A 24,983-nucleotide genomic window follows, 5' to 3' on the forward strand; every position below is an offset into this window, starting at 1 on the left:
CTCTTTCTTATCCAGATAATTCTGACTTCAAATCTCTTCCTAACCCCTTTCTATCTCTTCCTGTGGTTGCCCCTCTCTTGGGCTGGCTTCCTAAGGTTTAACACCAAGTGCCCCTTTACTCATGGCTCACATCTTTCTTCCATGGTCTTCAGCCTAAGCAGAAGCAGGTGACGGCCCAGCAGGAATCTGTTCGAGAAGAAGGGTTGCAGAAAGACCGCATAATAGTCATGGTGCTGAAAGCAATGAAGCCCTTCGAGTTTGAGACCCAAGATGGAAGAAAGCAAGAGATGTTTCATGCTACTGTGGCCACAGAGAAGGAATTCTTTCTTGTAAAAGTTTTTAATATGCAGCTAAAAGATAAATTTGCCCCAAAGAGAACAATTATCATATCAAAATATTGTTGGCACAGTGGTTTTCTGGAGGTGAATAGTGCCTCACTGATAGTTGATGCTAAGTCTGATCAAGAGATTAATGTACCACCGCATATTATCAGGAAAGCTGGGGAAACACCAAAGATAAATAAGCTTCAGACTCAGCCCCTTGGGACAATAGTGAACGGGCTGTTTGTAATACAGAAGGTAAGTTCCTATATATAGTTTTACATATTAATTAGTAAGAATAAGGTGTTCTTTAATCTGACCTTTAAATGGACTTTAGAAATTATTCAATTCCATTTTTTTCTCTATTAGTAAAAATCTAAACAAATAAACCCAAAGTTCTAGAGAGTTGCAGAGTTAATGTGCCAAAACTCATAGGCAACCCCCTCCCCCAAATATTTTCATTCTCAAGAGGTTTTCAATAATCCTGTTTCAACTTCTTTTCATCCTTATTGCCTCTGGAGAAGGGCTACAATAGTTTTTACCCTTTGGGATATTTTCATGCTTTGTATTACCATTGGTATTTTAATTAATAGTAATATTAATGCAATAAACTGGATTCACTGATCTGGAAGATCCATAAGTTAGGGCAGGATTAAAGAATTCTGACTAAATGAAGAAAATAGAAAGAAGAGTGTGCAGAGCAGTATTAGAAGTGAGAAATCATAAAGGATTGTGTGCTGAGCCTCCGGGAAGTCGCCTTGTGTGGCCACTTTTTCTGGAAGGACCTGAAGAAACAAACACAGGAGAGAAGCGATAGCCCCTCATCCAGGGACCATAGCACAACCTCGGCTGTCCTGGGTGAGCTGCAGACGAGCTGATAGGAGGAATCTGTCCTGGAAAATTCAAGCCCAAAATGACCTCAGATAGGAAAGCACTTTCTTTCTCTCAATTTTGGGCTTTTAATCTGGCCAGCCATTCACTACTATATACCCATTTAGCCCATAAGATTATACCTAAATATTATCAGTCTCTTGGGTGACTGGTCAACATCCTATTTCCTTTTCATCTGGACTTGATTGTGGATGATTTCTGGCCCTTGGTTTCTTACTCTTAATTAGACTCTTTTTCTAGGTCCTGCCTCATTGACTCGTGCCTTTCCTGGATTTGCTATCATAAATGAGTCCCCTGCAATATCAGGATCTTCCTTTCCCCTTACTGTCCTGGCTACTGGCCTTGGAGAAGCCCTAACTTTCCACTCATTAGTTTTTCCTCTGGGAGTCATCCTTGCCCGCCCCCCCCCCAATGAAGAGGGCTTTGGACTAGAAAAACGGGTTCAGGGGCAACATGCTCCATTGAGTCATGGCTGCCTCCCATGTCTGAACTTGTTACATCAGTTAGATGTAAACCAACTGAAAGTGAAGCTGAAATTTTCCCGTACATTTCTTTCTGCCAGATGCTTCTGGCATGTCTGGTATCTGATTAATATGGCATCCCTTAATCAGCTTATCATACTGGGTCCTGGTTTTCTTTTTACAGAAAACAGAAAAAAAGGATCATGTACTGTTTGACGTCAGTGACAACACAGGGAGCATGGAAGTATTGGTGTTCAAAAAACAGAACCAAGTAAACTGTGAGGAAGGAGATAAGCTTAGACTTACCTTCTTCGAACTGTCAAAAAGTGGAGAAAAGTTACAGCTGAAATCTGGAGTTCACAGCTTCATTACGGTAGGAACAACTTTAAGGAAAGTCAGCTGAATGGGTGGTATTGAACAGGAAGGTCATGATACGTAGCATGTCTGCATCTCACAGAACGGAGGAACCTCCCTCCCAGAAAATGCACATTTCAGACACAATTAAAAAGTCCTGGGCTTCGCAAGGAAGAGACACCCTAGTTCTCACAGAGGTCCACACAGAGTTCCTTGATAACACCATGCAGACAGCTTGCCCAGAGTTGTACAGATCATCCTGGCAAATGCAGATAGAAGGAGTCACAGACCGTAAACACCTTGAAGACAGATTTCTGAGTCAGTCCAACCATCCCTGCATCTACCAGAGGTTGGACTGACTCCACTTTGCTCCCTTCTCTGTGGCTCGGCTAACTGCTGTCTGTCTTTGTAAGAATTGGGCTGCAGCCTTGACAAAACTGCACGCATGCCCTTGTTGAGTAGAATTGTGTGTTTCAGAGCAGATGCACATCAGGAGAGCAGTCCAGGAACGAATAATGTATTAGGAGGGAGGGAGGGAGATCGTACAAGAAAGGTCCATGTCAGGAGGACATAGTCACTGGGAACAGAAGAGGGGTAACTGATCAGCTGCATATCAATCTATTTAATGTTTTTCCATCCAGGTTGTTAAGGCCAAAAAATAAAGAAATAAATAAACAAAAAGGATCAATTGAACTCAGTTTGTCTAAGCGACATTTAATTGAAGAATCCCTGATATATACTCTTCGACCAGATTGTGAGCTACCTGGGGGCACCAGTTCACAGGCTCCTTCCCACATCAAATTAGTGAAGATGTGATGACCGCTGGATAAACAACTCCAAAATATCAACATATCATCATCATAAAAGTTATTTTCTCATTAATTAGAGTCCTGGTTTGGTTTGGGGAAGGGATGGGATTCTGCCATGTATATATATGTATACTCAAGGATATTGCTGTTGTTCAATAAATATCTGCTGAATGAATAAAATTATTAATAAGAATTTTTCACTATATGTAATTGTGTCTGTCAATATGAGTTAAGTATATATAAACTAAATACGTAAATTATCAAATTCAAAAGAACAAATATGAAAGGCTCATAAACATGAAGATTGTCAACTTTACTAATGATTTGAGAAATACAATTTCATAATTACTAAAAAGGACTCTGCTTCCACTGAATATGTAGACATTTGGAGAAGGCATTATTCCCACTTTTACAACAACAAAGATAAGTCCAGATATTCTGAAACATCACAAGGTTCTCTGAATCCACAAGAAAGTTGAGGTTGCAGAGCAAGCATCTAATTTTTAAAAATCTAAAGAAAGATACTACCAAGGAGAGAGCAGATAGAAGCATTCTTGCAACCTCGGGCAGAGAGTGGACTCAAGATACCCTATCAAATAGAAGAATTTGGCTAAAATCTGTAATAAATTGAGGTTGATCAAGGTTGATGTTGGACTGGCATTAGAGTATGGAACTCCTGGGAACTGCAATCTTGAGAATTTGTACTCACTTGCAGGAACTTCATGTATCTCACAGGATGGTCATGAGAAAGATTAGGGACAGCCCTGGAGGAGGGAAAGATAAGCCATTGAGGGAAAGACATGAAGCCTTGACTAGCTCCCTCCATACAGAACAAAATACCTCTTGGGGAAGAAAAGCAAACTCTGCCATCTTTAGAGCACAGAAGTCTTTTTGAAATGGAAGAAGTTGTTCTTTTGGAGGAAAGGAAGAAATACATTCTAGGTCCAGAGTATTCAAGGTCCAACATCTGGAGAACATTTAGAATTAGAGAAAAAAATCCTACCCCTAAGATTCAAAGACACAGTGCCTGCCAAAGACAGGCTGAACAGGCAATAGACTGCTCACCATCATAGTGAATATGCGTGCAATTTATCACCAGGTAAAATCATCAGATCACAGGTAACTAGAGCTAACTGCTAGGGGAGTGACTAAGGGCATGTAAAGAGAAATTTCCTTAGGTTTGGTTGTAAAGGAAGACATGAAGCTGATACTGATAGAGGTATTGAGACACTGACATGGCATAGCTCTAGAAGAATTTTCCTCATGTGGGGTGTAACCAACAACAATTGCAAACATGGCCTCTCTCTCAATTAGTATTACTAAACATCCATGGTAAAGTCATCGCAAAAGAAATTCCAGATACAAGAGAGATGTACTGAAACTATCAAAGTATTTAAAAATCGATGGAGAGACGACATCATCCAAAGGACGATATCAGAAGCAAAATGAAAACTATGAGAAAGAATGGGGTAGTGAGGAAGAGCATGAGAAGAAGACTACCACTAAATAAGGAGGGAATGGGAGGGAGAAGGGGAATTTCACGGAAGATGGAAGGAGACCCTCATCATTATACAAAATACATGTATGATGATATGAGGGGAAAAAAAGAAATGTATCACATTAGATTGGGTAGAGAAAGGTGATGGGAGGGGAGGAGAGGAGAAGGGAGGATAGGAAGGGCAGCAGAATAAAACAGACACTAGTATTGCTGTATGTATTTACGTGTCTGTATAACCAATGTGATTCTGCAACCTGTACACTTGGGAAAATGAGAAATTATACCCCATATGATTCAAATGTATGATATGTCAAGATCCAAAAAAAAAAAAAGCAGCTACAGAGATGCAGAATGCCCTCAGCAGGATCATCAGTGGACTATATGTGGCCAAGGAGTAAACTGATGAACCAAATATAGATCAATAAAAATTACTCAAATTAGAATACAAAAATAAAAAGGCGAAAATTAAAAAACAAATTATGACAACCAAATGGCATAGGATAACATCTCACAGGTTAAGATACCTGAATTTGGAGTCCCAGAAAGAAAACAGAAAGAAAATGAGGCATAAGCAATATTTGAAATGAGATGAAAGTTGAATATCATTCAAAACTATATAATAGACACCAAAATTGGCACAGACCCAAGAATCTTAGAGAACATCAAGCAGAATAAGTAATAATAATAATGGCATAAAATAGCAGTAAACCATTATATAGTTATAGATATCATGCATATATCATATTTGAACTCATAAAAGGCAGATACAGTAAAAATCTGTTCTTTTTTTTTTTTTTTTGTACCAGGGATTGAACCCAGGGGTGCTTAACCACTGAGCCATATCCCTATCCCTTTTTATTTTTTGAGACAGGGTCTTTCTAAGTTGCTTAGGGCCTCCGTAAGTTTCTGAGACTGGCCTCAAACTTGGGATCCTCATGCCTCATGCTCCTGAGCCCCTGGGATTACAGGCATGTGCCACTGCATCCAGCTAAAGCAAAAACCTTAAAGGGAGTCAGTAAAAATGTCACATATAAACACAAACAAATGTAGAAATTATAGCAGACTTATTATCTGCAAATAGGTAAGCCAAAAAATTATGGATCAACATCTTTAAAGTTCAGTCAAACAAGAATTATAATTCCCGTAAAGTATTAAAACATGCAAATAGAAGAGATTTTTCAGACAAATATATCACTTATTTATAGTGAAAATAAAAAAAAATGTGAGGAGTTTTAGGAAAATGAGTGTAATATAGAAAATTGGATCTACATAATGGAAATTCACTGACAAAATACACTGGCATAACTGTAATGAATATAAGAATTCACTTATTGTTATTTTTAAGTGCCCTAAAAGAAGATTGATGTTCAAAAAGCAGGGCTTGACCTTTTATGTCTATTAGGCTGTGCAGGACACATGGCCTTTGCTACAGCTGCTTAGGTCTGCACAGACTACAAAGCCATAGGTAATATTTAAATAAATGAGCATATCTGTTTTCCAATAAAACTTTATTTATAGACTCTGATGTTTGAAATTTATATAATTTTCTATGTCACGCAGTATTATCCTTTTGATCTTTTACAAACATTTAAAATTAAAAAATAAACTAGCTTTTAGGCTGTTCAAAAACAGGCAATGAGCCAGACCTGGACAATGAGTCATAGTTTGCTAATTCCTGGTCTCAAACAAAGATACTAGCAATGTACAGTGTATTTATAGAATATCTAAAAGTACAATAAATGGCAAGAATAGCACAAAATGGGAGTGGGAAGAATTAGCAGCATACTATTACAAGGCCCTTATACAATGTGAACAACATAATATTATTTGACATTGGATTTATAATTAAAGATGTATATTGAGAATCTTAAGACAATGTCTAAAAGTATTGAAAGAGATATTTAAATAATAAAATGACTATAATGTTGGAGGAATGACAGGCATATAGAACAATGAAAGATGAAGTAGACCTTCACTCCTACAATCCGTTGAATTTCCTACAAAAGTACAAAAACATAGCCATGGAGAGAGGATATTTTTTCCCAAAATAGTACTGTAACAATTTGATATCCCTGTTAAAAATTATCTTATCAATACCTCACTTTCAATATAAAATTAACTAAAAATAGATCATTAGCTTAAAAGGTAAAAACCTAAAACTAAAATTTTCAGAACACAAGACAAAACTCTGACATTGATTTAAACAAACTTTTTAATATTTGACACCAAAAGCACAATACACAAGGACTATTTTTAACAATGTGAACTTTATCAAAATGAAGAATTAATCTTCAAAAAATATCATTAAACACATTGGAAGGCAAACCATAGATTAGGGTTGAATATTTGTTAGTCATGTAGTTCCTCAAAACTTTGCATGTAGAATCTATAAAGACCTCTCAAAAAATTCAATATGACGAAAAACCAGCTACATTTTTTAATGGGCAAGACATGATACGTGAATGGCAGACACATAAAAAGATGCTCAATCTAATTCATCTTTAGAGAGATACAAATTAAAAGTAAGAGATTAAAGTGAGATGCCACTGTACACTTATTAGAATGATTAAAATTTAAATTGATCTCAGCAACTGCTGACAAGGATATGGCAGATCTGGAATTGTCCTAAAATCTGGTGGGGTTGACAAGTGGTACAACCACTTTACAAAAGAGTTTTTAAGAGGCTAATGGACATCTACAATGCTAAGCTCTGAGGGGGGATGAAATGGATCTGAAACTCTCACATATTGTTGGAGGAAATAGAAAATGTTATAGTCACTTTAGAGAATAGTTTGACAATTCCTTACAAACTTAAACGTGCACTTAAAATAGGACACAGCAATTTCACTGTAAGTTTTTTCCGTACATGAAATGATAATGTATGTTCAGACAAAAATCTGCATGTGAATATTTATGGAAGTTTAATGTGTAATTATGCAAAAAAAAATTTAGAGACCATTGACCCTCACCTGAGAAATGGATAAATGAACTTGTATCAATTCACACTATTTAACTGTATTCAGCAATAAAAAGGAATAAATCAATGTCAAACACAACTCCATGGGATAAATATTAAATGTATTTTAGTAAGTGAAAGAAGCCAGATTCAAAATTTTATGTTCTTTTGGATTCCATTTTAAGATATTCTGGAAAAGTTATAAATGTAAGTAAACTCTAAGTCAGAAGTTGCCTGGAGTTTGAACTTGGAGGAAAAGTTAAAGTAGATCTTAGCTTTTGTTGGAATGGACTATTCTGTATCTTGGTGGTTTATGATTATATGCATTTAGAAAATCTCACAGGAATTTCCATTAATTATAGTTAGTGTTACTGTGTACATTTTATATAATAATTAACAGGAAATACACATCAAGTTGGAAGATAGAATGGTGGACTTTTAAATATTCATTTGGTTGTTTCTATAAATATTTCTCTGAAATAAGTTCCCATTGCTTAATAATAAATAAGATGAAACTAAAAGACTCACAAAGACTAGATCAGGATGTTTAAAACAATGACTAATCCTAATCCATAAGGTTAATGATTCCTAGGTTTGTGAATGTGTCAATGATTTGTAATTACTAAAAACAATGTCTTCAGAAGTATTAATTGATACATTTTATACATTTGCATTTATTCTACTATTATTTGATTTAGAAATTCTACTTATAGATCTAATCTGTTGGTTAATGGGCATTAAATAATTGTGTGTGTGTGTATGTGGGTGTGGGTGTGTATATATGTGTGTGTGTGTGTGTGTGTGTGTGTTTTGGATGGAATCCAGGGACTAACCTGCGGTAGGAAAGCACTGTACCACTGAGCCTTCAGCCCCTGAAATTGTACAAAATACCTGGAGGGATCAACAACAGTTCAATAAATTATGATAAATTTGTTATTAAAAATAGTTTAGAAGTATGATTTAGATTGACATGTTTTGATACAAAAAGATTTCTAAGACAATTACTAAATAAATGCAAGTTACAAACTAATTACAATGGCTTTCTTAATTGTTTGATAGATGGTAGCTAATTGCAAGTACTTTATCTAGAATGTCTTCACTTAATATCCAGGCCAGCCATAACTATTATGTTAATTCTGTCATTAGCCCTATTTTAACAGTGGAGAAAACGGAGGCAGGCAGTTGGGTGTGTCTTTTCCAATCATTGTCATACTGGGATACTCCAGAGATCTTCACAATGACATTTCTCTGTTTCTTGGATACCTTAAAACCACCCAATCTGTCAGATGTCTATGGTTGCAGATTAGCATCTCTGTGAGCTGTCCTGACCTCTTTGGCCCACATGCACTAGCAGCAGCTCTGGATTTTGGCTTTTTCTTAAGTTTATTTTAATTCCAAGAAGGAGCTCTGATATGTGGTATGACACAAGGATGTAAGCTAGAGTGGGATTGTGGAATTAGAGGATGAAGCTATTTAAGTGAAAACAAAACAAAGAAGCAAACTCTTGTGTAGAATGTGATTTTTTTTTTTTATTATCTCTGTTGGAGACCCAGTTCTTACAAGTTCAAAGGGGAATCAGCATGACGGAAAGCAGGGCAGGGACACTGGGGTACTGTAACTCAGTCTTTACTCTTAATTGCCACCATCTACAGATTCAAGAATAGCAAATTGTAGAAAGTTTTCATAGAGTATCAGAGTATCAGGACAACTCAGAATACAAATATCAGTTGGGTATGAAGCAATCTTTTTCCTTATTGTCCATAAGTCAAGTTTGAATTTTGAGGAAGTTTTAGCAGGTGACATCCCAGGATGATCTCTGTCCTTAATTAGCGCCGAAGTAAGTGATTTGACACTTCATTAAATCTCTTTGAACTTCAGTTTCTAACTGTTGATGAGGAATACCTACCCATACCATGTAATACATTACCATGTAAGCACATCTGCAGTGATAGAACTGTATATAAGTATATAACATTATGTGTGTGTGTGTGTGTGTGTGTGTGTTATTAGAGTGGTTATAGGCAAGAAAATGTCTAATTAGCATCCGAGTCAACTATAAGAAAAGAAGTAATCAAAACAAAGGCAGTCTATGGCAAAGCAATATAAAATTATTCCTTGGGCCTTGGGCCCCAGAACCTCATGGTAGAACTTTAAACACACTTTAAAGCCTCTTTTCCTTAGACAAATAGGGCATCCATAGTCTCGGACACGTATTGTGGTAAATGTCCCCAGGCTCTCCAAATTTCCAACTCAGCTCCAGATTCTTCCCCATCACACCTCCCCCACACTGGAACTGCTCCCTGGGTTCTTAATGTATCTCTCTACTTTCCCATCCAAGTGTCCTTAGGAGAGTGAGTGCGCCTGTCTGTTGCTTGTCTGCCACACACTACACAGAGTAAAATGGAGAAAACTATCCATCCACCTTTTAGGGCTTATAGGAAGCTTAAAGGACACAAAACAATCACAAAATACCTGGTACCAATATGTGATCGATAAAAATACAAGAGTAAAATTTCTTTGCAGATATCTGCTTCCTGCTATTCTACTCTAAAGAAAATCAGTTCTCTTCAGTGATTGCCTACTGCAGAAGTGCCTGGGACAGCTTCCTGATGGTTTCACACACAGGGAATGTAAGAAGGAGGAATTGTGGGGGGATAGCCACGGAGGCCTATTGGTACTTGGGTAGATGAATGGAAATACATATTTCAGATACAGGGAATACATCAGGGAGGGGCAGAAATTCTTTTAACATTCTAGTATGTTCATGCTAATCAACATAATTGCATAGTCCCCAGTTGTGGCCTCTCTAGGAAACAGATTTTCAAAGATATCTCCTCTTCTGTGCTAAAGCAAACCCTCCCAGTATAAAGGGGTTTGCAATTATAGCCCAGGGTGAATTTCATTGCCAAACATTCTTTTTTTCTTTTTGAGGAGGTCATAGCCTATTCAATGGTGACTAAGACCTAGCATTGATTGAGAAAAAAATTATTAATTATAGAAGTTATAATTATAGTTACAATTATAGAAGTTATAGATGGCAAAATATAGAATTTAGAACACACAAAAAAGTAGAAAGTAGAAAGACTTTTAATTAATTTCTTAAATTCCTATTTCCTAAAATTAAGTGCTATTTTTGTTTTTATTCACTTATTACTCATTTATTTTTGTGGTGCGGGGGATTGAACCCAGGGCCTCATGTTTGCTAGGAAACCACTGTACCACTAAACTATATCCTGAGCACAAAAGCTGGGTTTCATATGTATGATATTGTAATATGTATCTTTTTTCTGTACTTGGATCTCATCTCCATGAGCACTGTTATCAATGGTATCCTGGCTTTTAGGAGGATTCTTGTGAAGTGTCCATATTTGAATTACAATTGAGTTGTCCTCTGTTGAATCTCCTGGCCTTGATTACCTTGAAGAAGAAAGCCAGAAGTTGAGATGCAGCTGGCCACACATTTCTCTCTTCACCCACAGGGTCTCCTCCCCACGAACCTCATCTCTTTTCTCACTCCTACTTATCTCCTATAACCATTCCTGTGGTTGGAGTCACCTTTTCCCACTTGCTTAGGACTAGAAAATCAGCTAGTCACTTTATCCACATGAACACAGGTGGTATCAGGAAACAGCAGAAGAGAGAAGAGCTGGTGGACCCCATGGCAAAGTTGAGTGGAGGTTTTCATTGGGCAGAAGGGAGGGAGGAAGTTATAAAAGGCTTTCCTAGTGCACCTGGTGGGAGGAATATTTGACTGATGGTCCTGAGGATCAGAGAGATCTCAGCAGATATGCTTGAACAGGTCATGTGTACATTTCGGTGGCTTGAACAGGTCAGCCTTTTTATTTTATTTCTTTGCTGTCCAGCATCAGCCTTTTGCAGTGTTCTATGACTTGCACATGAACGTGTGCATCAGTGTGACAAAGAGCACAGACACTGTCATCTACCATTTCTCTAAAGGGAAGTACTTGTGTTCTGATTTGCTCAGGGCAGCAATGGTAATCTAGATCTCTCAGGAGTTTTGTTGATGACCTGTTATTTTAGAAAATATTTCCCCACTTTATAGATGGTGACAGAGAAGTGCCTCGTGTTTTAAATCTTTAGTCAATTTAGTCACAGAGCCAGAATTTAAAACGTATCTTGTCTTAATTGAACTCAAATTTCGTATTAAATTATTTCTTGCTTTGATCAATTCAATATATCTTGATTATTTAGCTTAGGATGTAATAAATTTTGAAAGTCTCTCTGAATTTACTTTCTTCACTCTGATTAGAAATATCCTTCTTTTTTTAAAAAATGGTGAAAAAAAGTTTATATGCACTAATGGGCAGAACTTCGTTTTCTTTCCATCTGCTGAAATCTGTGTTAAATCCACCTATTTTGTTTTCCTAGAGTATAGTATAAAGAAACTAGTTGCCATAAATATTGATGTGACTGGGTCACTATAGTATGCTGAGTTTACATCCCTTTGGGTATATGCTGAGGACTGGGATAACTGGGTCAAACAGTGGTTCCACTCCAAATAGAAATGGGAAAGTCAGTAGAATGAAACGGACATAGCTTTCCTATATTCATATATGAACACACGACCAGTGTAACTCTTATCATGTAGAAAATGAGAAGTTATACTCCATGTGCATATGATATGTCAAAATACATTCACATAATTTAAAAAAATAAAATAAAAAAATTTTTAAATAGTTTCCATTTGGAAGAATGACATTCCCATAGAACACCCACCTTGATATAGCTGTGCCTTACAGATCTAAGCTGCCACTTATCTTCATTGAAAGCCAATTCAAAACAGAAGAGATTAATTTTATCTCCTTCCTCACAGTTGACATAGGTCATCCATCCATACACCACCACTTCCATGTTCCCTGTATCATCTCGTATTCCATAATAAGTGCAATCTTCCCTCATATCTTTCTGAAAAAGATAATTAACACTCAGTTTTCTGAGAAATGTATCAGGAACTCTTAGATCTATGAAAAATAAAGGGTATAAATGAAAATATTCATCTGTGACAAAGTAAATAGATCTGAACCACAGGTCCAGATATTTTCCAGCAAACTTCTCTAAGCTTTCCTTATTTAGTGTCTTCATGTGTTAGATTTTTCTAGGAGACTTTATTACCTTCCTAATTTTTACATATCTGCATTAATTGAAGAGTTAACAACAGTTAATTGGCAGAGTTGGGATTTCCTAATGAGCTCAATAGAGAGAAATCTGATTACCTTTGTAAGTTTCTTTGATACCTCCACAAGAAAAGAGAAGGAAAAAAAGCCACTTAGGGCTCACCAGGAGCCTGAGAGACTATGAGAAGTCCTCATTAAGTATATTAGGTTATTTCAATATACATTTCTTTTTCTGTCTTCTCCGTTGATTTGCTCTGTGCTGAATTTTAAGTCCAGAGGATCTAATCCCACTGTCTTTGGCTTGTATTTTATTCTATTAATGAATTCTACAGCCACTTTTACATGTACAATTCTTTAAAAAGAGTGTACAGAAAACAGCACAGGAAAAAGAAAAAGCCACACTCATCTGGGTGTGTTGCAGGCCTATGATCCCAGATGCTCTGGAGGCTGAGGTCAGAGGATCAGAAGTTCAAGGCCAGCCTTGTCAACTTGGTGAGACCCTGGATAGATGGATGGATGGATGGATGGATGGATGGATGGATAGATAGATAGATAGGACTATGAAGGTATCTCAGTGGTGGAGTAACCCTGGTTTCACTCCCCACCATCAAAAAGAAAAAATAAAAAAGACCATCCTCAAAGACATACATAGCAGATTGACGCACTTCCAACATTAGCAGTTAACTCAGCCAAGGGTACTATTTACATGGTGTGTTGGGACTGTCTAGGAAGACTGAGGAGTCTAAAAATTCACCAAGCTTCTTCGCATTTCATTGTCCCTTGTAAATGGAGAAATTAAATTGCATGTTTCTTGTCTGCAGCTTCTGTTTCTCTTATGATTTAATGCAGACGAAATGTGTCACAATTTCTTAATAAAAAGTATTGAAGAGTAATGAATGGGAAAGAGTGAGCGCATACAGTCCAGCTGATCAGATCACTGTTAGATGTCACCACATCCTGGGGCAGAGCCATCTATTTAGGTTCCTTATTTTGGTCACCACAACCAGATCTAGATTTGGGAGGCCAACTCTTCATTTACAATTAAGTTGTCATTGATACAGATGGGGAAAACGCAAGCAAAATCCTAAGGATACAAGTGTTGAGAGGAACTGTATATTGCTGTAGACCAGGGTGGCTACGAAAGTATCAGAATAGCTGTTAAAATGCCAAAGATTCTTGGTGAATCTCTTTCTGAACTTTCCTGGTAATATCCTGAAAAGATAAAAGGTCTGAGATTGACTATGCCATACTCTAAAGTGGGAAGTGAGTCAGTCAGGCCTTGATTTCCTGTACTCAGTCAATTGACCCATCTCCAGTTAGCAAGTTAAGGCTTTTAAAAATCTAGGTTTACTGAAGAAATTTTATGGAATAATACTATGGCTTACCTTATACACTGTGTACACCCCATTCACATATTTTACTGTACATTGTGAGCAAAGATACTCAATTTTAGGAGTTGCATTAGCATTTTTAATCAGTCTACTCGAGATCTCCATCTTTCTGTCTGCGCTCACGTGAGACACACTTGAAGCACTGTATATCTCCAGGAACCCGTTGCGGCCAATATAATCGGATATGGCAATAACTGTCTTTGGGATGAATTTTTCCTTCAAGTGGAAGTCGAAAACTTTCACTCGGAAGAATTCGCTCTCAGTGGCCACTGTAGCATGAAACATCTTCTTCCCGCCTTCTTTGAACTCATAAATAAATGGTTCTGTTACTTTCAACACCACTACTTCTTTGGGGCCCTTCTGGTGACCACGTTCTTCGGAAGCTTCCGTAGGTATAGTTGTCAATCCTGGATTCTACTTGGAAAGTACACAGCAGAAACACAGCACAGTTATGACAGGGAATCCAGAGTCACTGTCTAGTGAGATCCCTCTCAGGTTCAGGGTCGATTCTCAAGGAATGTAAAGAAGATTCCCGATGTTATCCTCAAGGAAACATTAATTGGGCAGAGTTGAGGAAAATTTAGACAATAATGGCAGACGCAGTGTAATTTATGTAGTGAAAAAAAAAAGAAAAGTTTTAGGTAGTAATTTCAACTGATACTAATCTTAATAGGACTTTTTAAAGACTCAAATCACAAAGCCTTTTTAAAGAAATCAGTGATGTATTGCAAAAGGGTTCATAAGGCAGACACTGGAAGAACCACCAGGACTTTCCTAGTCTGAACAGGTCCAGGCTGAATGCTACCAGGCATTGAGGGGAATCATGGCATTGGAAATTAGTCATGAAGGAACTCATCCCTGATCACATTTCTCCACAGTGCCCTGCACTCTTTCTGAATTTCAGCAGAGCACTTTGAATTACAGGGAGTCTACTGATCTGGAAGAAGAAGTATGGAGGAGACCATGGGAGTTCTAGGAATCAGAAGATGGATATTCTCCACAGATCAGCAGTGCTCACTGAGATCTGACCTAGAAAGTTCTACAGAATATGACCTGCGAGGGATGGGGTTTCACTCTGCTTTCTCATCAATATGGTTAAATACTTTCCTACATCAGGAAATTCATTCCCAGCACCTCATGATGGTGACAAAAACATCTGACAGAAAGTGTACAGAGCTTGAGAAATAAATTATATCATTCTCTGCAGGTGATAAAAGAAGGACTGAGGGACACATGTTCTTCCATTTATTGCAGGTATAGGGAATACCAAAAGTAACATAGAGCCAGATAATGTGAAATTATTTTTATAATGCATAGAATAATCATGTAAGTTTTTATATACAATAAAGTTATTTAAGTTTGTATTGGCTGATTGAAGCCAAGCACTTCAAAATATGCTAAAAGAATTTTTAAAGTCTGGGTTATATAAGAATACATACAATGTGGCCCAACTTGGGAGAAAATGATATTTCTTATATATACATAACAAAAGATAGAGAAGACGATACACTTAAGCTTGGCATGCGATAGAGAAAAAATTCCAGACAGTTAAATTTTAATTATATTTGTCCATACATCTATTTTTTTTTTCATAAATTTTCTAAGATGATGTCATTGGTGTCAACAAAAAATAATGAAAGAAAAGCAATAGCAATAGATTCCTGTTGGCTCTGTATTTCTACACACTATTTTACCCAAAGATACCATTTACATGTTGCAGTGAGGAAAAATGAAAAATGCAAACCAAAACACAAAAATAAAATGAAGTAAACTAATGTCTTGTTTTACTGGTTATGGAACAGGGAAGATTTAGGTACTCACTAGTAGTCATAGATCATCCTGATGGAGTGGGGCATTATATGAATTAGAATTCAAAGTTAGGATAGGATCTCAAAAAAATACCCAATAAAAATAACAACTGAACTAAATAAGTGTGTTAGAAGTTTCTGTTCTTCCAAGTTTCTGCTAATCCCTGTCCTTATATTTGCAGGAACAGGAAATTTTACTGTGAGGAAGCAACTGCTGAATGGGGTTTGAGTCATCAGAGGAATCTAGAGACTGGTAGACAGTATGGTTGGACCCACCTGCAGAGTTTGGATTCTGGTGGATGGTTCTGTTAGAGTCACCTGAAGAGTCTGGAAACTGCAGGATGGTGTTCTGGGAGCCATCTTAAAAGTGTGGAACGTACTCACAGTTGTTTGTGTGGCAAATGATGACAGTTCTGGAAGTTGATGCTGTCCCTGAGATTCCTGTACCTTCATGTTATCATGTGTTTGGGTGTTTGTGTTGTCCATTTCCTGAAGGAAAATAAATTTCTTTACTTTTTTTCTGTTTAATGTTTTTTTTTAATCAGATGAAATGCATCTTTTATTCTCATTTTTTTTCTATTTTATATAGAACCTATACCATGCATATTTTCTCCTGGGTCACAGGAGGAATAATAGCACACATTCAGGCACCTCCAACACGGTGCCTCCTCCTACCACAAGCCTCCTTTTAAACGTAAAAATCTCAAAGGATTGGCATTTCACTGGTCTAGGATGTAATACTGGTTCTACAGATCCTATATAACTGGTCTAAATCATTCAGTTAGATACAACTCTTAGAGTTTTTGTTTTTGTTGTTGTTGTTATTGTTGTTGTTATTGAAGGGGTGCAAACAGGCTAATGGGCCTTTGTTAACTAAGTCTTTCAGTTACATGCACCAGTCCCTGTCCTGTGCTCTTTGGCATCTAGGAAATGAAAGTCTCCATCCTTTCAGGTATCTGATCATAACTGCAACAGGTCAGGTCCCTCAAATTCACAGTTCCTCAGGAAGGATCCTGCTACCTCTATAATGTGGATCAGGAAGCCAGAATCTTTCTGGGTTCCTAGTTGCATTCACAGCAATTCAACATACTACGCAAAGCATTTTCTTTAGCTACATGGTTAGACAATTTCAAGTAACAATGGGAAATCTTTCTAAAATCTTATGTTATTGCAACCTTCAATTACACTAATGGAAGTCCATTAAACATTATCATAATTAGGTCAGCACAACACAGTACTGACCAGTTTTGACACCATTCAGTAATCTGACTTTAAAAAAAAAATTGTAATTGTAGATGGACAGAGTGCCTTTATTTTATTTGTTAATTTTTATGTGGTGCTGAGGATCTAACCCCATGCTCACTCATGCTACGCTTTTCCACTGAGACAGCCCCACCACTTGTTGATGGGTGCGAGAGAACTGCTTAGAGGGCCCTCAACTGGAGTACCCCTCCTTAGAACAGCTTCTGAGCACCCAGACACTTGTGCAACAGTAACAAACCCAAAGACAACAAGGTACATTCAAAAGTGCTCAAAAATAAATTGGAGACATTTTAACATCTGCTTACCCTGCATTCCATCTATGATCATTCAACATTCAAGTTTTAAAGTTCAAAGATGGCCGCGTTTAAATCCTGGCACTAATATGGACTCCTGTGTGACCTGTGTGATTTTATGCATCTCCATTTTCTCATGTGTGCAATGAGACTAACAAGACCATTTTCATATGGTGTTATAAAGAATAAATGAGATAATGTACATAAACCTGGGTTCTACATCTGTTGCCAAATGACTTAAAACAACTTGACCAAGCACAGTTTTAGGGTATGTTTGGGTAAACAACCCTCCTGGACTATAAAGCAGGAAATTTCAGAGCAATGTCAGCTGTGGTTATAAATTTGGTTTATTAACTAAAACTTTCCATTAAGGGAATGCACAAATTTGTTCCTGACTCCAGTTTTGCAGACTCCTGAAAACAAAACAAACAGCCCACCCACCTGTTTTTTTTTTTTTTATTTCTATGACTTTTTCAGGAGAGATTTGGGGAAACATGGGTTCTTGGAACTAATAGCAATAATAGCAACAGAGGTTGGGCATGGTGGTGCACGCCTGTAATACCAGCAACTTGGGAGGCTGAGAAAGGAGGATCACAAGCTCAAAGATAGCCTCAGCAACCTAACGAGGCCTGAAGCAACTTAGCAAGACCCTGTCTCAAATGGAAAATAAAGAGATCTGGGGATGTGGTTAAGTGACCCTGAGTTCAATTCCTCATAACAATGAATGAATGAATGAATACAATGAAAAAATACAGCAGAAAACTAGGTCAAAATTGAAAGTCTCTTTCTAGAGGGACTCTGTCTTCAATATCAGAGTGTGGCTTGTTGGTAAGGCTGTGACCTAAGACAAAATGCAGCTTGGTCTTGAGTTAGAAACTATAGTAGGAAAGCGTGACTCAACTTGTGCTCTTACGTGCCCGCCTTGAAGATCTGAAGCAATTTTTTCTTGCTCATTCACCAAAGATACAGACTTCTCAATGTTGGGTCGCTGGTAACCACAGGAATCACATCAAGGCAGGAACAAAGGACAAAACAAAAAGCAGACTATGATGGAGTGGATGAGATAGGTGTTTGTCTTTTCTCCCCTCTGGCCCAGCTAACTATAATGTGAGTTTATGATCTAGTAGATGATAAACTCCCCATACCCATCTCTCCTGAACCAACACATGAGCTGTGGAGATCAGGAATTGTTTCATCAACATATGCCTTGTAAATAGCACGGGGATCTTAATATATGCACTTGATAAATTAATTTGTGATTTAATTGTAGGAAGAAATGGGGTACAGTAAGGGATTAGGAGAAGCTCTTTCATGATTATAATAACCCCAGAAATATGGTGTGGGGAGAGAAAAGTATTAGGAACAGGAAGAGGTACCTTGATTGGAGGACTGCTGGATGATGTTGGTGGAGGCCCATGAAGAGTCTGGGGACAGACCGCAGTTTGTTCTTCGCTGGTGGCTAAAGGTTCCATAAACCGACCCTGTTCTGGGGGAAGCTGTGTTCTCTCAGGGTCTTCAGAGTTCTTGATTTCGTTTTCCTAAAAGATTTTTTTTCCCTTTTAGTCTTGGTAAAGATAATTTTTTTTCTTTTTTGGTGCTGTGAATTCAACCAGGACCTTAAACATGTTAATTAGATGCTCTACCACTGAACCAAAGTCCCAGCCTTTGGTAACGCAATTTAATGTTAGTCGAAGCACAACATTTTCAGAGAAGAAAGTCCTTTTGTATAAAAAGATCCTAATTATTACTTATATTCTTGGGAACTCCAGGGAGTTATAGTCTATTCTCTGAAAAGATGGCCAGAAGGTAAGCACTGGGCATACATGACTGCTTCAGAGAAAGAGAAGAAAAAAATTTCTTCATATCACCCCGTACTCACCTCTGGTGATGGAAGAGCAGGAGACTTGGATTTGGAAAAGCTAAATTTGGACTCAGTGTCTCTCAATAGGCTTTAGCAAGCCATTGTCCCAAACTGATTGCTATTTTAGTGCATAGCTTATAAAAGTGTGATGATTTTCTGTTTCTGCCCTAGGGGGTCATATTACCTAAGTTCAAGTGCACAGCAGTACTGAAAGAAAACAGGAGACCAACAGGTATGAGTTTGCAGGCTCAGAAGCTCGTTTTTCACTACGTTCTTGATCTATACAGAGACTGGAGGGTAGATTAAAAGGCAAAAAGTGGAAGATCAGGAGTGGACGCTTTTTCAGTGGGGGCTCAGCAGTCCTACCTTCAACGAAGGTATCTCCTCCTCTGACTCTGGTTCCGAATCTGTATTTGTTGTGGACCTGGACTGGGCAGTAGGAGATTCATCCTGCTCCACTTTTTTCCCTGTAGATTTTTTTTTCCCTGTGGATTTTCTTCCCCTTTTGGATTTGCTTTTAACTGATGAAGTAAAAGACAGCACAATAAATGCTGAATGTTTTCTCTGATATAAGCGGGGTGGGGGGAGGGTGACTCATAGTGGGTAGGGAGGGAGAGCATGAAAGGATTAGATAAATTCTAGATAGGGAAGAGGGGTGGGGGGTGGAGAGAGGGAGAAGGGGATTAGCAAGGATGGTGGAATGTGATGGTCATCATTATACAAAGTACATGTATGAAGACTTGAAAATACCTTATATACAGAGATATGAAAAGTTGTGGTATATATATGTATTAAGAATTGTAATGCAAAAAATACATGTATAATGGCATAAATTGGTGTGAACATACTTTATATAGAGAGAGACAAAAAATTTGTGCTCTATATGTGTACTAAGTATTGTGATGCATTCCACTATTGTCGTGTATTTTTTAAAAATAATAAAATCAATAAAAAAGAAAGAAAGCACAATAAACCGGGGCTCCTGGGTGAAGACAGTGGACTCAGTCTCAGTCTGTTTCCTCTCTGCTCCTGCTTTTGTGTCTGACTGGGGGCGTCCACCTCTAGCCCATCAGCTCAGCCTGGCAGAAGCCACCCAGGCCCAGCCTGTCCCTCCGCGGTTTCCTTACCCTTCCTGTGTGCAGTGAGCACAGCCTTCCTATCCCGGGGACTCCCAGGGACCTCTGTCAATCCCTTTCCTAACCCTCTTATTGTATATTTGCCTTATAAGTTTCTACACTTTACATGATGTTAAGGAGAGGTCATCTTTGTAGAAGATTCCTCCAAATTGGAGAGAATAGAGGAAGAAATTATCATCTGCTTTGTCACACGATAAAGAAGTGATATTGGACTTTGAGTTCTTGCAAGTGGTTTTTAAACCCTTTATAAGAGGGAAGTTCTTCACATCACAGAGAGGCACGTTTTTATTAAACACTCTTTTATTTTTGTTGCCAGAGAAGATATTAATGATGAAGCAAGTATTCTAATAGAGCAGTAATAATAATTGCTTTAAATATTTTTGTGTTCGTGTGTATGGTGCTGGGGATTGAACCCAGGGCTTTGTGCATGCAAGACAAGCACTCTACCAACTAAGTTATATCGCCAGCTGTGATTTAAATATTTTTGAAATGCACTTTTTTTTTTCTAATTTTACTGTTCATTTTCTTATCTAAAGTATTTGAAGCCCTAGTCTCTCAATGGCTTTTCCTGATTTTTTCCTTCATTTCTACCCTCAAAAGACATACTCCACTAACCAAGATACACTTGGTTGTAAAGGAGTTCTCTAAGTTGTCAAATGGTTGGCATCTCAAGAACCATGATTGCTATGGTAACTGAGGTTTTGACTTGGGATGTATCAACTGTGAGCAAGTCAGGGCTCTAGTCAATGTTGGGGAAGATGGGGGCAGAAAGGATGGGAGTCAGGGGTGCCTCCTGGTTACCTTTCAACCTCCGAGTTTTAAGAGTTTCCGCGAGGTCTGCAAGTGCTGGAATGTCTTTGCAGAGTGTTATCAGTTTTCCCAGCCCAGCATCCCTTTGGAACTTCTCTTCCATCAAGTCAGCAATCCTAATTCTGTCATAATCATCTTGCATATTTTTAGTCAGTTTTAAGTCTTTGGCCAATAAGGACTTAATCAATCTAAATTCATAATCCTTAATGGCCTCTAGCCCCACCAGCAGGACAATTTTCTTGTATTCGTTCACCATCTCTCAAGTTACAGATGAGCCTACAAGACAGAAACAGCATAGAGTCTGACCCGTGCATACGGACACTTTAAAAAATGGCTTATGTGTATGTGAGTGACTGCCCCCTGTCCAAGTGCCGTCCAGAGGTGTGTGTGCGATGATGAAGAGGGCTTGGTTACCAGAGGTGCTGCTGTGGAGATGGGGGGAGGAATGCTGCAGTACACGTTTCTAAGAAATTCTTCCCTCTGAGTGATGAGAGCTGAGTGGATTCAATGGTGGGTGGTGAAGGGGTCTGGAAACAGGCTGGGGGGGTGCAGTGTCAGAGCCCCTGGCTCCCCGTGCCATTCTTCCTTGGACCTGGGCCCATCCCTGGGTGTATCTTGTTCCTGACTCTCTGCTCACCTGTTATGAATGAAGTGGCTGCTGGGCCAATGGCCGTGGCCTCCCCCCGCCCCCAGGAGTGACTGTCTGCTGCTGCTGCACCCCACTTCCAGGCTCAGGCACTGAGCCTGTCCACTTGGCTCTTCCCTACCCAGCTCTCATTAGTACTTCGTCTGTCCTCGTGTTGGAGCATGCATTCTGTGTCCTTTGTCACAATATGTATTGGTAGAATTATTTATTGGGTCATAGTATTTATTGGTAGAATTATTTCAACAGTTTCTTGATTTATATACTTTCAGGTCTAATTTTCTCCATTAGTTTTTATCATAATGTCTATTTTCTCTCTAAAACTCACAGTGTATTACAGCTTAAATTTATTAATAGTTTCTTAATTTTCTTAAAAAAAAATATCCCTGACTCCCTAAGTATAGTCTGAAAGGCCTTGATTTATCTTCATCTATTCATCTCTGTTTTTTCTTTGTATACCTTTCTATCATATGCTTTTGAAATACACAACACACCTTGTCTTTTCACGCTTTAAGACTTTGCTAGTTCCCATTTCATGGCCTGAAAAGCCACTTCTGTATTTCTTTCTCTGATTATCTTCCACTACAACCTTGAAGACTGAAATGAGGTTTTGTCTTCCGGAAGCCCCAGAGTTCCCACATGGATAAGAGTCACACCCCTGAACTTTGGTAGCCTCTTATTCTCTTCCCTAGTGACACTGGGTACATGGTATAGATTCCAATTTTCTGCTTACCTTACAAGTCTTTTTAGTTTAGGATTCTGTTTTTTTGTATATACCTCTAATTGACTGGAATGTTCAAATATCTGGAGCGATAATTGCTTCCTCCTGAGGGAACAGGAATATCGTCAAGATTGAAAAGGCACATAGAATAAAGAGAAGATTCACACAATGAATATTATAGTGAAATGAAGAATATTAAAACAAAAAAAATGAGTACTCTGTGAGTCTCTAGAAACAAAGAATGAAACTTACAAAGAGTCAAGCATCAGATGGAAACTGATTTTCAACAGCACAGCTGCCTACAGTAAGATAATGGAATAATGTTTCTATAATACTAGTTCAAAATCCCCGTATCTATCGCACAACTCCAAAAGTTTTATTAAGAAATAGTTCAGGAGCTGGGTGGGGTGCACTCATGTAATCCCAGCAGCTAGGGAGGCAGCAGGATCTTGAGTCAAAGCCAGCTCAGCCAAAAGGAGGCGCTAAGCAACTCAGTGAGACCTGGTCTCTAAATCAAATACATAAAAGGGCTGGGCAGGTAGCTCGGTGGTTCAGTGTCCCTGAGTTCAATCTCTGGTACCAAAAACAAAAACAAAACCAAAACAAACAAACAAACAAAAAAGCACACTAACTACTTCAGGCCAAAATATTTGGAGAATGAAATCAAACTTGATTAAGTAGACTATGTCTTAAAAATAAAAACATGGTAGGAGAGAAGAGAAATAGGAAGTGCATCCGTATGGTGAATGAAAGGGGGAAACAGAAGGTAACAGTTTCTGATGTATTTGTCTTTTAAAGCCTAAGAAAGTGCAATAAGTTAAAAAAAATAGAGAGAGAATAAAGAAGGGTCATAGATTAGAGTGAAGATAGCAAAAAACAAGACAAAATACTTATATCCATCATGGACATACAGGATTTAATTAGTTAAGGGAAAATTTTTGTTAAAAATAATTGAAGACATCTATTTACCTGTTTTAGAGTGGAGTTAAAGAAAACTAAATCCTACTTTTGAAGATATTAAGATTATGTATTTGAATAACTGTGTTTGTGAATCTGAATATTTTTACAATGCCTTTGCAATTGTTCTCATGTTTTCTAAAATTGGGATAATGTTATGCAACACAGCGTCATTCCAGATGTGTTTTATAATTAACATTACTTTATGCTTTTTTTCATGTCTCATTCTTGTCTTTTCCTGAGGCCCCTCACTACAGTCACCAAGTTTTTTATACTCTCTCCAACCAAGAAAACCAAAGTCCTCTTCTGCAATATGAACTCCTGCCAATTCCTCCTCAGCATTTACTTTACAATCTGCAATGGTCAATATGCACTTCCCTTTATTCAGGCCTCAGTGTTGGAGAATAAAGAGGTCTGTTATCTTTCAAAGTGAACCATGAGAATCAATCACTGCAGTTGTCCCTGTTCTCAGCATAACTGGTGCCAGCCCTACTCCCCTCACCCCACCACCCTGAAGAGCCCAGACTGATTTCCCCTGGTGATCTTGTGATTTGGGGCTAAGTGTTCAGATCTTCTCCACAGAAAGCACTGACAGGACTCACCTTCCTGGAAACTTCTTCAACAGTGGTCCAGGTCTTCAGAGCTTCAGTAATGCAGGAAGCAGGGCTTTTTTGTTTGCATTAGGAAAATAAATCAGCAAGGCTCTCAGAGAATGAACAGCAGGATATTGTGTTCTGAAATGCTGAAAATAAATAAATAAATAAAATTATTTCCAGCATTTCCAAAGATAACAGAGGAATAGCACACTGGTGAAAGTTACTAACTTGAGCAATGTTGGGTGTCTCATACTGCTCAGAGCCCACAGAGGAGAGGAAACAGAGAGGACTCCTCCTATCAATGCTTCTAGCTTTCGGTTTCTTGAGTCAGAAAAAACGGAAGAGCTTCCTGTAAACACAGTGTTGACCACGACAGGTTAGCGCTCAGCAGTACTTACATGTTTTTCTCAATAGATGAAACTTTCCAAGAACTTCCATATCCAACATTTAGGAACCTCTATTCCTTTGAATGAAGTCAAATTTCAAAGGGAAAATGTGCGCCTTCTAGCCACTTACAATGCACACTTCCCTAGTCTTTCACACAATGAGAAGAAAAGGGAAAAGGGCACCATTAATCTCATCTTCACCGCATTACACAGTAGGGAGTGTGTGAATAGATGAAAGAATTAAGTTTCCAGTTCAGCCCAGATACTGCTCTCTGACCCTCACTATTATGGACAAGGCAGATTTCCCTACTATCCGTCTGCTTTATATTGCTATAAGAGAATACCACATACTGGGTAATTTGTAAAGAACAGAAGTTTGTTGCTCATAGTTCTAGAGGCTGGGGAGTCAAAGATCAAGGCTGTGGCAATTGGGATGAACATTTTGCTGCATGCTCATATGACAGAAGGACAAAAAGAGCAAATTTATTCTCACAAACCCTTTTTATGGTGACAGTAGTTAATTCATTTATGAGGGTAGAGACCTCATGACCTAAACATGTCCAATCAGATACCACCTTCCAGCAAGATTGCATTGGGCGGGGGGTTCAGGTTTAACAGGAGTTTTGGAGAGGACAAGGACACTTAACTGTAGAATTTACCCGTCACTGCTTTTCTATCTCAATCCTCTATGTGT

At 38.2% G+C, this 24,983-nt stretch overlaps 2 protein-coding genes across 8 annotated transcripts in view; one reads left to right on the forward strand and one right to left on the reverse strand.

Annotated features, from left to right (window-relative positions):
* The window catches only part of Aim2 (absent in melanoma 2), a 74,742-nt gene extending 71,702 nt beyond the window's left edge, over window positions 1-3,040 (forward strand). For all 5 annotated transcript variants that reach the window (XM_027950757.3, XM_071618268.1, XM_027950756.2 and 2 more), the window contains 3 exons: window positions 153-578; window positions 1,857-2,045; window positions 2,668-3,040. In XM_027950757.3, coding sequence (XP_027806558.1) covers window positions 153-578; window positions 1,857-2,045; window positions 2,668-2,688 — 636 coding nt within the window. In that variant the 3' untranslated portion in view covers window positions 2,689-3,040. The remainder of the gene's footprint in view (window positions 1-152; window positions 579-1,856; window positions 2,046-2,667) is intronic.
* A 5,753-nt stretch (window positions 3,041-8,793) lies between these two features.
* LOC114084271 (interferon-activable protein 203-like) lies at window positions 8,794-24,220 on the reverse strand. Of its 3 annotated transcripts, none has more exons than XM_071618273.1 (11): window positions 24,132-24,220; window positions 23,910-24,049; window positions 22,363-22,455; window positions 20,978-21,262; window positions 19,407-19,561; window positions 18,556-18,717; window positions 18,093-18,167; window positions 15,900-16,112; window positions 13,810-14,229; window positions 12,027-12,215; window positions 8,794-10,706 (listed from the first exon to the last, which is right to left on the reverse strand). In XM_071618273.1, the coding sequence occupies exons 4-11, from the start codon at window positions 21,240-21,242 to the stop codon at window positions 10,629-10,631; spliced, it is 1,557 nt and encodes a 518-aa protein (XP_071474374.1). In that variant the 5' UTR covers window positions 21,243-21,262; window positions 22,363-22,455; window positions 23,910-24,049; window positions 24,132-24,220; the 3' UTR covers window positions 8,794-10,628. The 3 variants fall into 3 exon arrangements, with proteins under 3 accessions (XP_071474374.1, XP_071474373.1, XP_071474375.1); XM_071618272.1 differs by having other exon boundaries at window positions 18,081-18,167; XM_071618274.1 differs by lacking the exon at window positions 8,794-10,706 and having other exon boundaries at window positions 12,123-12,211; window positions 18,081-18,167.
* Window positions 24,221-24,983: the final 763 nt, after the last annotated feature.

The sequence above is a fragment of the Marmota flaviventris genome, chromosome 10 (assembly GCF_047511675.1).
Source record: "Marmota flaviventris isolate mMarFla1 chromosome 10, mMarFla1.hap1, whole genome shotgun sequence".
Taxonomy (NCBI): domain Eukaryota; kingdom Metazoa; phylum Chordata; class Mammalia; order Rodentia; family Sciuridae; genus Marmota; species Marmota flaviventris.